This window comes from Bidens hawaiensis, unplaced genomic scaffold (assembly GCF_021521415.1).
Source record: "Bidens hawaiensis isolate Kalapana, Puna unplaced genomic scaffold, B.hawaiensis_p1.1 tig00039149_1, whole genome shotgun sequence".
In the NCBI taxonomy this organism is placed as follows: Eukaryota; Viridiplantae; Streptophyta; class Magnoliopsida; order Asterales; family Asteraceae; genus Bidens; species Bidens hawaiensis.
The window spans coordinates 6,910-19,158 of NW_027496892.1; the positions used below are offsets into that span (position 1 = coordinate 6,910).

The 12,249-nt window shown below is 34.1% G+C and overlaps 1 protein-coding gene across 1 annotated transcript; it reads right to left on the reverse strand.

Annotated features, from left to right (window-relative positions):
* Positions 1-3,452: 3,452 nt before the first annotated feature.
* On the reverse strand, positions 3,453-11,600 carry LOC143591038 (GDSL esterase/lipase At5g18430-like). The gene is made up of 5 exons (XM_077071360.1): positions 11,357-11,600; positions 10,686-10,813; positions 4,074-4,316; positions 3,739-3,991; positions 3,453-3,676 (listed from the first exon to the last, which is right to left on the reverse strand). The coding sequence occupies exons 1-5, from the start codon at positions 11,598-11,600 to the stop codon at positions 3,453-3,455; spliced, it is 1,092 nt and encodes a 363-aa protein (XP_076927475.1).
* Positions 11,601-12,249: the final 649 nt, after the last annotated feature.

Genomic DNA, 12,249 nt, shown 5'->3' on the forward strand with positions numbered 1-12,249 from the left:
AATTTTGATTTTTTGTTTATTCAAAACACATAATTAACCAAACCAAGTTATATTGAATTCGCTTATGCCAAATTCTATATAGTCATAACATCAATTTTATTATTTAGTTTATTCATAGAATTTGTTTAGGTTATACACACCAACTAGGACCTACAATATGCTGCAAGCTAATTATAAACCGCAATCCTACACAAGCTACATAAATCAAGAATAAAAATATACTAGAAGCAAATGCTAACCCTTCATATTAAACAAAAAAAACACTTCATAGAAGCTTCACCGAAATTGTATTTAGCCCAAATCCATAAACAATTCATAGAAACTACATCGAAATTGTATATTGCCTTAATCAGATGCGGTGAATGTTATTCCTGTGCCATCGCCTTTTAGTGTTTGTTTAACGTTGTTTTTCATCAAAGCCTCTCATTCACAGGTATCTCATTCTATTTAAAAACTGACAAATATATATAAAAAAACACGTGAAAACTAACTACATAATCACATGGCAACATACATAAGGAGATCTAATATTTAAAACTAGTAAACCACCCCCGCCCATCGCGGCAAGTTCTACGTCTTTAAAGATTTTCTAAAACAAGTAAATGATTCGAGTAACTATTGAGACGATAAAACTCCCGTTTTGTTCCCAGTTTTGAAATCTGTTTCATCTTGTGCCAAAAGAGAGTAAAGCTTTGTCCTCCTTACTATTTTCTTGTCCAAAACATTTCTCTCTTTCACATTTTTTCAAGTACCTGCATGAAGAAACATGTGTAAAAAACTTGGTTTTCCAAGATATAAAAGAAATGCACCGCACTTCTATTTACATGATAATTTACATATACAAATATATCTAACACAATAGTTTACAAACCAAAAATAAATGCAATTGTGCATTTCTCATTATAAAAATTATTGAAAAATATTATATGCATAACAGTAGGCTCATTAACTTACCATTTAACTTACATAACATTATAACTTTTTATGTACCAAAAATAAATGCACCACACACTCTAAAAATATCTAAATCTTTTCTTTATATACTTAAACATCACATCCTTTATACACATCTACCTATATTTATTCTTCACAACAAATATAACATCCTACATCACATATACGTTTCATGCACAAATTTATATCTACTACCTACACAGTCAATAACAATACCTACACAGTCAATAACTTACCTTACACAACAAATAAAAATCCCTACTACACAACAAATACAAATCCCTACAGAGTCGCATAGTTACTACCTTACACAACAAATAAAAGTCCCTACACAGTATCATAATTACTACCTTACACAACAAATAAAAATTCATACACAACCGCATAGTTACTACCTTACACACAAATAATAATCCCTACATAGTTGCCTAGTTACTATCTTACACAACAAATAATGATCCATACACGGCCACATAGTTACTACCTTACACAACAAATAATAAACCCTACACAGCTGCATAGTTACTACCTTACACAACAAATAGTGATCCCAACACAGCTGCATAGTTACTACCTTACACAACAAACAATGAACCCTACACTATCTTACACAACAAATAATGATCCCCTACACAGTTGCACAGTTACTATCCTACACAACAAATAATAATCCCTACACAACTGCATAGTTACTGCCTTTTCGCAAATAGTTATCATCTATAATATATTACTAACTACACAACACAATTACATATATTCAATCTTTGTTGAGCAACACATTAACCTAATGTCAGAACATTCACTTTATTTGGTTAAAATTATAAATATATGTTTAACGAAAACAACAAAATACAAAAACTATTGTAATCCTACGCAGTGGTGTTCCAAAACCCCCAATTTTAAGACGAGTTACAACCAATTATATTCGAAGTGTAGGGCACTTAGATTCAAACCAACACCACCATTTGTTGAAAAAATTATTATGTGTACGGCACTTTGAAAAGTACCACAATTTTTTATACATACCTTGGCTCTATTGTGTAAGGTTCGGTCATCGTAGTAGATTGAAACCCCCCAATTCTTCTTCAAAACACTCCCATAACAAAGCAGTGAGGCATGATTGCTTATTATATTCAAACAAACAAAATCATCGTGGTTTAAAATCATCGATTTGTGTATCAATTTCATTAGCAAAGTCTGATTTCGCGCTATGCGTTATGTTGAGCAGTTTGGAGTTTGGGAGTGAAACGAGGGATAGCAGACGTTACTTATTGTAAGCCTACACATAATTGACATTTTTGCCCTTTTAAGCATAAAAGATGTTTCCAAGTATTCAAACTATTTACAAAAATGTCATCTTGTATCTTAAACCATTGATTTGTGTAATCAATGGTTGAGATTTACTTCTCGCACTTCTCACTATAATCTTACTTCTCGCATGAACCATCCCCTATATATATATATATATATATATATATATATATATATATATATATATATATATATATCTCAAATTGTGATTACTTTCTTAACATTGTGTTGACCAAAAATATATCTACATTTACGCATATCGCATGTAGATATTTGGGATGATTGAAGATACAAGACATAGCTAGAGTATAGGTTTTATAAAAATAAAGAACTATTATTTGTTTAGTATGATGTAATTGTTCTAAGTTATTTTGTTGTGAAACTATCATGTACACTTATTTGAAGAAATAAATTTGATATCGGCACTTTATATTTATTTTAATTTCCTTGAGCAATGATACAAATTATGTCGCGCCCTGGAATGTTCCGCCGTTAGGTTGGGGTGCGACAGGGGGAGGGGTTGTTGATGTTTGTTATTGTCTTGCTCTAGGCCAAGGCTTAGGCGATTAAATAGTTGGGTGGAGAGTTCGAGTTGTTGTTGCATGTGGCGTTGACGGCTTAAAGTTGGTGTTAGTTTAGTCGGCAACTGTCTGTTGCGCAATGATGTGTTGTGTGGCGGCAGAGGTATTTTGGGAGAGTAATTGATCAAGTTTTTCAAATACTGTAAGTATAGGGCTGGTATGGTCAGTATAAACTGACTGTTGAAAGCACTAAATTGATAGGATCCCGTTGAGTAGATGACACTTTTTTAATTTTATCTCTCAAACTATGGTTATAGGAAAAATAATTGCATTAAAATAGAAAAACAAAATTAATAAGAAAACTAACTAAATGATAATTACTTTGTTAGAAAGTAAATAAGTATTCAACTTAATTAAAAAGTCATTTTGTACTCTAGCTTTTTAATTAACCCGAGTGGATTTGTGGCCTTTTCCCTCGTCTTCTAGGGTTTGGGCTGGTCCGAGTGATGCCTGGCTCGTATCATAACCCATATTTATACGACATGAAAAGCATCAAAAACCTTCAGAATATTTTTGACATATTTATTTGCTTTATCAAACAACACATGTAACCAACCCTACACATGCATTTGTGAAAGTACTATAAGATGGCAAGAAATGTAACAACTACGCTTTCACTGACAAAATGGTACTTAGGTTCATGGGTTTCATATACTTGGTGCCGTTGAATATTTCTTGCACCACAAGCCGATTCGCCTTCTCAGTCGGGTGGTAGCCATCCCAATACACATACTTGTTTCTATCAGAACACAAGCTTGACCACGCCTTGCAAAGGCCGAGCCCATTATATGGCCCTTGTCCGCAACATGCTGTGTTAGTCACCTCAAAACCTGCACACATCCTCTTGATGAATTGTATATATTTTTATAAAATCAAAAGAAATAGAAATTACCAAAGGCTTTTGGCTTGGAGATGAAATCTTCGAATATATGATGCGCGTCGACGAAAGTAAAAACATGACTACCCAATTTCTTGTTCAACAAGCCGATCATCGCTGACACCCGTGGATTGAATAGGTATGAGGCATATTGCAACTCCGTTACACATTCTCCTTTTCGAGTACGCAATGCTATTACCGATGGTGCACAGCCTAATGGTCCGGTGGCAGTCACAAGTACTTTCCGTGCTCCCAAATTATAAAGTCTCTGCATATATATGATATTTAATCTTTGAAATCTATAATTTTGTAAGATAAAAATTTAGAACTATGGTGTAAGGAGTTATTACCATTAAAATCTTTTCATACTCGGTGGTGAGTAACTGGACATAGGCGGGGAGCTTATATTGAAACGACCGTAAAGAGTTTCGCACCAAAAAATAGTTGTTCACAAAATCGTTGCCTCCACATGTGATCAAAACGAGTGCCTCGTTAACGAGCTTTTCTGTTTTCCTAGTTCCGATTATAGCAGCGACACGTTTTTGGTATGTTTCAAAGAGTTGTATCTGGTATGGCATTCGAATTATGTTCACCTGTGAAACACCAACGAGCTAGTTGTGAAATGGAAAACTACGAGTATGGCACAAAACCAGAGATTTGATATGTTTTTGTCACAATACAAATCAAAAGTAAATTTATATCAATTTTAACATATAAAAGAAGACATTGAATGAATAGTTTACATCACGTGACTATTTGCGACATATACTACGAAATGATTGACTTTCATTGACAGATAAACCGTCGCTATATGTGACAATAACCAACGGTAATTCATCAAATAACAGGTCAGGTAACGTGATTTTTGACAAAGTGTCAGCAATATTAGCAAGGAATTACCGAAATATTAACTATTCAATGATGAAATACGGCCAGTGGAAAGCAACTATTGGCCTATTGCCGTGACTATTTCACTAGCCGATTAAATAGAGACAGAATAATAACCGACACATTAGCGATAGAGTGGTAACTAGTAAGATGATTATGTCATATTCCTTCGGCATTGAAATTTTTTAAATGGTAAAAATGATTAATTTTTATTTTAAGTGAATTTAAATAAATTAATAAAAAAATTACCTTGACTTTTAAACAAAACTTAAATACAAATGTATTTATGGTTAATTAGTTTAATACAAAAGTACGAATCTTATATTATCTTACTTATATAATAAAGAAAACTCCTAATGTCACATAGTTTTTTCTTGCTCCTCTTAATCCTATGTGGCAAATTTATAATCCCTTACATTATCATCTGTCATTTAAAAGTAATTATCATTATCATAGTAATTATCATTAATCCTATGTGGCAAATTTACGCGTATTCTTTTAAAATCTCGATATAACAATATAAGAGATAACAAAAGTAATTATCATTATTAAAAAGACAGTAATAAAAGTAATCATCGTTGTTAATAGAATATTAAACATGAACATAAATGGACACACATTTTTTTTCTTTTTATTTCTCTTACTAATATAAATTTAATTGAATTATTTACTCAACGATATATACCCTATATATTGTTTCCAACTACTCATACGCCACTATACTTCATATTAGACTGTTAGTTCTCAACCTCACCTACTTCTACTTTTATTGCAAGTAAAAAAAAACTACTTGCAATATTCCTAGTTTGCATCATCAATCATACGACTAGCCCCACATTCGAGTGTTCGACATTTCAGTAAGTATACGTCTTTTAATTGTGTATATATTGCATATCGATTTTTGATAATTCAAACATTCTTATAGTTGCTATTAGTTTGGTGTTTTTTTTCTTTTTGTCAGCTATTATTTTACCGGTATAACTAACATGATTTTGGTTTATTTTTTTCATCATATGCATCTACATGCATGCGATCCTAATAGTAGTAAAATTTCTCAAAATGTTCATCTTTGTCTTAATTGGGATATATTTATTTGGGATGTTAATTGATTTCAAAGTTTATTGTTTTATACGATTTAAACCATGAATACCAAATGATCTTTGTTTGATGTTTATTGAGTACATATAAATTTATAAAATGAATTTCACTTTCTAAAATACATATCATTCATTACTCAAATAACATAACATATTTTAAGCATTCATATAATTGATCATTAACTTGTATTATTTTTGTTTGTCATGTATTACTTAATACTGATAACAGGATATGTCTAAAAGAACAAACACTAGGTCTTCGTCTTACAAGAAACGTGATAACGCTAAACGTGGAATTTTTGTCGTAATTTTACAGCTTAAATTGAAGTATGGCAAAAGAAATAAATATGTTATAGGTAACTATGTATTTATGTATAATGTATTTGTCTCTAATTTTATGATAGTTGATATTTAATCGAAAATCTTTGTTATTATTTAAATATTATGTAACTATGTATTTAGTTGTTTTTGTTTATTACCCCCTTGTAGTACAAGAGATCTAATCTAGTGTCACTTATATATCTTCTGAAAATTTAACTATTGAAAACAATGTAAACAACTATAATTGTTTGTTGTTTGCTTACCTGTCTCTATATTTAATTAGATTATTTTGTGAAATTAAATTCCCAAATTATAAGAAGAAAAAAAATGAATTATCAAATCTAATTCAATCTGTTTACGTATATTATAGTAATATTGAACGGTTTTCATTGTTAAGAGTACTTTAATAAATGGAGAAGGTCATGAGCTTCATTATAAATCTTTATTCTTTCAAATGCTAAAAGCACTTAAGTTAAAATTTATCCTTACTCTAGTAGAGTTTTTCATGCTTGAGTAAATGAATAAATTATGGAGTGATAGAACTAATATTACTCTTGGTGCCATATCTATGTTGGGTTTGTAGTCTTAGGCTATTAGGCTTTTGGTTAGAAGACTAATGATGGTCGGGTTTAGAGGTGCACAAAAAACCCGAACCTGGAACCGGACCTGAAAAAAAAACCCGGAACCGGTTTTTCTAAAACCCGGGTTTTTAATACCCGAACCCGAACCCGACCCTACACGTAGGGTACGGATAGGGTATGACTTTCAATGTCGAAACCCGAACCCGATCTAAACCTGATAATACCCGAAACCCGGTTCTAGGTATACCCGAAACCCGGTTTAAACTATACCCAAAACTCGGGTTTTTTGCATACCTGAACCGGATTTTTTGCATGCTAGGATATTAGTGTTTGTGCACGTGTTTTTGTGCGGCTGTCCATAGATCTATTGTCGTTCTCCAACGGATCTTTTTTGAAGCACGTATATGATATAAATACTTGTTTAGAGCAACACCTTTTGATATATCAAACAATAACTGAAAACACATAAAATATATGTTTTTTGTATCATTGTTTAGTTGTTTATGTATGTTTGAATGAACTTTGAAGTTTATATGCAAAAAAATGGAGTTAGGATAAAAAATTGAAGCAGACCCGTTAATAGAAGAAAACTGTAGAAAATGAGTTTTTTTAATACCCGGAAAATAGGGTATTCAAAACCCATAAAACGGGTTTTTTTCAATATCCGAAAATAGGGTCTTCAAATACCCGGGTATTAAAGACCCAGTTCAATACCCTACCCGAACCCGGTACACAGGGTATGGTTTTTCAAGCCAATACCCGACCCGAACCCGACCCGATTATTGTTAATACCCGATTTTTCAATACCTGATCATACCTGAACCCGGTTCCATACCCGAACCCGGTTTTTCATAATACCCGATTTGTGCACCTCTAGTCGGGTTATTAAGTTAATTAAGGGTTCATTTAGTTTTCTTAATCACCAAGATAAAAATCCTAGGTCCATCTTTATATATAATCATGTCATGTAATTGTAATCCTTGGTTCTGAGCTAATAATGAGAAACTCTAGTCGTAGCCCGTGGATGTAGGCCCCTCACTGGGGCCGAACCACGTTAAAATTCTTATGTCGTTTATTATTTTCTGTACCACGTGTTTATATCGTTTGTGCTAGTTTGTGTGTTGTTTCGCTTCTGCATCGCCGCTCTGTTTCTAACAAATGGTATCAGAGCTTTGGCTCGTTGTTACATATGGTTTGCACTTAGACAATTCGCAGAAGTGTTTATCTCGTTCTCTTTTTTTAAAGACCAAATTTTGGTAGGTTAGGGTTTGGTCGAAACCCTTGAGAAACGCCAGCATCAGATCGTTCGAATACCAAAAGAACAAAAGTTTATCCTTTGTGATGATGGTTGTTATTGCATCAAAGGAATAAAAAAATTAAGGGTGAAGTTTTTCTCTCTTGGATTGTGTGCAAGAATGTAACATTTATTTTGTTTTTTGGTGAAGCAGGTCACTTTTTATTTTTATTTTAGTGGGGTGTGTGCCATTTAAAGTAAATGGGAATTTTTATTTTTTCTTATATTTTGGTTTGTTATGATAGAAGGGTAGCAAAGCTACTCTTGAAGCCATAATTCTTTTTGGTTAGATTGAAGTTGTTGTCGATAAGTGTTTGGATGTTGTGGACGTGTCGTATTCAAGTTTAAGGTTTTGTATTCAAGTTCGAATCAATCCTGTTTTGAGGAACCTTGTTTTGTGATTAACAATTTCTTTAGGTCAGATTTGCATGCAGAGCATAAGTCAGAGGTAACTGTTTATGGGTTATTTTACAGTTTTTGAGTTATCGGTTATCAGATGAACAGATCGGTTATTTTGATGGTGCTCAGTAGAACAGCCGTCAAGTTCAGGCTTGCGCCATTATTGTGTCAGCCACTGTCTTCGATCTATGTTTCTTGTTTGTTATTGTTATAACTGGAGACGAGATGGTTGTGATCGGAGTGTTCGACGATTTAGATTTCGGTTGGTTGGTTTGTCAAGAGAACTTGGATGTGGTACTGATGTGGGATAAACATGTGAAAATGGAACCGGTGGGGTTGGAATGCTTTGGAATTGAAAGCAAGGATGTGATTACTATTGTTTGATGAGGAATGATGCTTTCAGTATCATGGAGACCACGGTCTATAACATGATGGGGCTTTGTCTAGCATGTGTGATGATTTATCTGTGTCTATAATATTCATGCTGTGTGTGATGGTGATAACATAAGTGAAAAAATGAGCTCACTGGCAAGTCATGTGAGCTATTTCTTTTTTGGATGACCTTTCGGTTATGGTCTGCGTTAACTGATCGTGGGCCCGGTCATAGAACATGTTGCACTGCTAGCTTTTCATGAAAGGTCTACTGATGTTATAACTGTTTGCCCGTTAGTTGGTCTGGAAATGTGATTGTTACTTCTTGTTCGTTTGAAAATGTGAAGTTTTATCTTGTTCGATGGTGATCAGTGGTACAACATTTGAGGTGACTCGGATCTTGTGTCGGGGAAGTACTATTGGGGATTCATATCTTGGAGTGTTGGTTTGGCATTGGTTGGGATAACATGGACGATGGGAGCTTATCATAGTTAATTTGGTGGGGCTGCATGGAGATGTGGACATTCTTACGAGTTGGTGTCCAAAGATAGGAAATTCTGCTTCTGAGAATGCGCCGGAGGTGATGCATTGGAACTCAGTGAAAGGCAGTGAAAACTCTTTGGTTCAAGATTCTAGTATATTTCATTTCATGTTACCCACTATAGTGAAATATTGATGAATCTTATGATTGAAGACTTTGGGAAGGTACATGTTTATAGGAAGGAGTGAAACAACTTTCGAGTAGTAAAATCTTGGCTCGCTGAATCAGGTAGAGCTAAGTGAATTCATTTTACAAGCATGAATCCTAGAGCCACAAGGATGTCAGCTCGAGCATATTCGGAGGTTCAAATCTGGACGGGGATTTTGAAATAGTGGGAATGCGGGTGGTGTTCCGGCACAGTTACAATGTGACTTTAAGTTTTAAGGTCGGGATTCCGAATGATAAAATCTATCATGTGTGCTTGTAGTTTTTTGGAGAGTGTTATATCCTCTGGAAGTCGTTAGAGCTGATAATGTGAATCAGTGGGAGCCGGTTGAGATTGAGGATGAGTCATTGGCAGGTTTTGTCATGACTAGGTCTGTTATGACCGGATTGAAGCTCTTGGGAGTTTCAATGGGCCTTTCGGGAAACTGATGCAAGGTTCGCGGAAACTATGTGGATTGGTTGAAATCTTAGCTTGATCCTAGGGAACTGAATGCTTGGAGACTTTCTGTTGTTGAAGTTTTAGCTTGTTATTGGAACTGGAGGCTTGGCATATTTCTGTTATTGAAGATTACTCGAGTTACTGGATAACTAGGTTGACAATTTACTTGAATGGTGGGCTGGAGTTTATCGCAAGACCTTCAATCGAGAGATTGTTGGGTTTGAAGTCCTAGGTTATTTGCTTTTGGTTAGAAGATAATTGTGGGCCGGTTATTAAGTTAATGAATGGTCCATCTAGTTTTCTTGGTCACCAAGGTAGAAACCCTAGGTCCATCTCTATATATAATCATGTCATGTAATTGTAATATTTGGTTCTGAGCTAATAAAGAGAAACCCTAGTTGTAGCCCGTGGATGCAGGCCCCTCACTAGGGCCGAACCACGTTAAAATATTTGTGTCGTTTATTATTTTCTGTACCCCGTGTTTATATCGTTTGTGTTGTTTCGCTTCCGCATCGCCGCTTTGTTCCTAACAATCTATGCGTAATGGGTCGACATGTGAGAGTTTTTTTTGGGCGACTTTACCCTCGGCGATATGGGGTGGGGGGGACATAGATTTGTCGCCGGTTGGGTAAAAAGAAAATTATTATTTAATTAAATGGACAAATGGCAACCGTTTAGGGGAGGGGGGATTTTGATGTGGAACACCATACACTCCTAGGTCACGCATCAACACCCCCCCTCCCCCTTCCACAATACACAACTGTTTTATTTAGTTTATCTAATTTATAATTCTTTTTTAATTGATATAGGGTCCTAAATATACTGATTTGAGTCAACATAATATAATGAAGTTACAACAACTTACGAATTGAAATCCGGTGTCATTTAGGATACCGATCCCTGCAGAAGCGAAGTTGGCACCATTTAGGAGCTTTTTACCATTCAGTTGAGGATCCATGTACGGTAATAATGGATCTACCCCAATATGTTCGCCTAAAAGAGTAAAATAGATAAATAAATATATAACGTGGATTTCGAAAATGAGGTCATTTTCGAAAAATCAGAAAGAAAAAAAAAAGCAAATACTTTTTGTTCGGCAACCTAATACGCGGAAATATAATTACACATATATTTTGTATACGAATTTTAAAATGTAAGTAATCGGGTAATTTAAACAAAATAGTCAAGTAATTGAAAACTGAGATTAAAAAAGTAAATAAATAAAATTGAAAGCTAAGATAGTTATGATAAGAGAGAAAAAAGTTAATGTGAAGCTAGTATAGTCAAACATTAAAAATGCGATGACTCAAGTTTTTACATATATTTTTTTAAAAATCAAACCAGTCATGTGTTACTAAAAATAAATAATTACATGGAATATAAGGATATATATTAGTTTAAGGATCAACCTCAAACATTAAAAATGCGATGACTCAAGTTTCTACATATATTTTTTTAAAAATCAAACCAGTCATGTGTTACTAAAAATAAATAATTACATGGAATATAAGGATATATATTAGTTTAAGGATCAACCTATAAGGTCTGGAATGTTTCTACCGTTGGAGAAACGACCAGTGGGACGATGAGAGAGGGAATCGATCCCATATGGAGGTGAATCCGCTCTTGCTGGTGTAATCAAAAAATTATTATTTCCGTTGTCTACTAATGAGTCGCCAAATACAAAGAATGCTAGAGGATCATTTTGGGATCTAGCACCCAAGACAAGATTTAACAAAAAGAACACGAGAACGATAACAAACATTTTTAAAGATATCATTGTAGAGTTAGATTGCTTTGTATACGAATGAATTATTATGAGGCAAGTGATGGGGTATTTATAGAAGAATAGTGTGTTAGAATACTTGAATTTGTATGGTTAAGAGTTGACTTTTGGAAACCTTATCCTTTGACGTCATTATTCACTCATTAAAATTTTGATGATATAAATTACATTTTTAATGATCCAGAACGTGGTTTTATCCGGTGAATCCCTCAACAGGTGGACTGTTAGGGGCTCTGTCTGTCCGGACTAGTGGCCGGCTCGGGCTACTTTAGCCAATGAAGACCGCGTACAAAGTATTCGGCGTTACTTAGTTGGCCGTTCAAAAAAAATATATAATCCAGAACTTGAGGCCTAATTATTTGAATATATAATGTTTTATTTAAAATTTTGCTATCGCTAAGACAAAAGACCATTTGATTATAATAAGCAATTCTTATTTGAAACAAAATATTTCTCTTTCACTAAGTCACTAACAAATTCTTACGCGCACAATATCATTCTATATAAATGTCTACTATAATCTTATTTGTTAGTTTTTGGTTGCTCCTCACTTCCTCTCAAGTCACCAGATTTTTTAATTTGTGATTTGAGGTTTCTCATACATTTGACCCGAATTCGTGGGGTAAGGGTCTCATCAAACCCG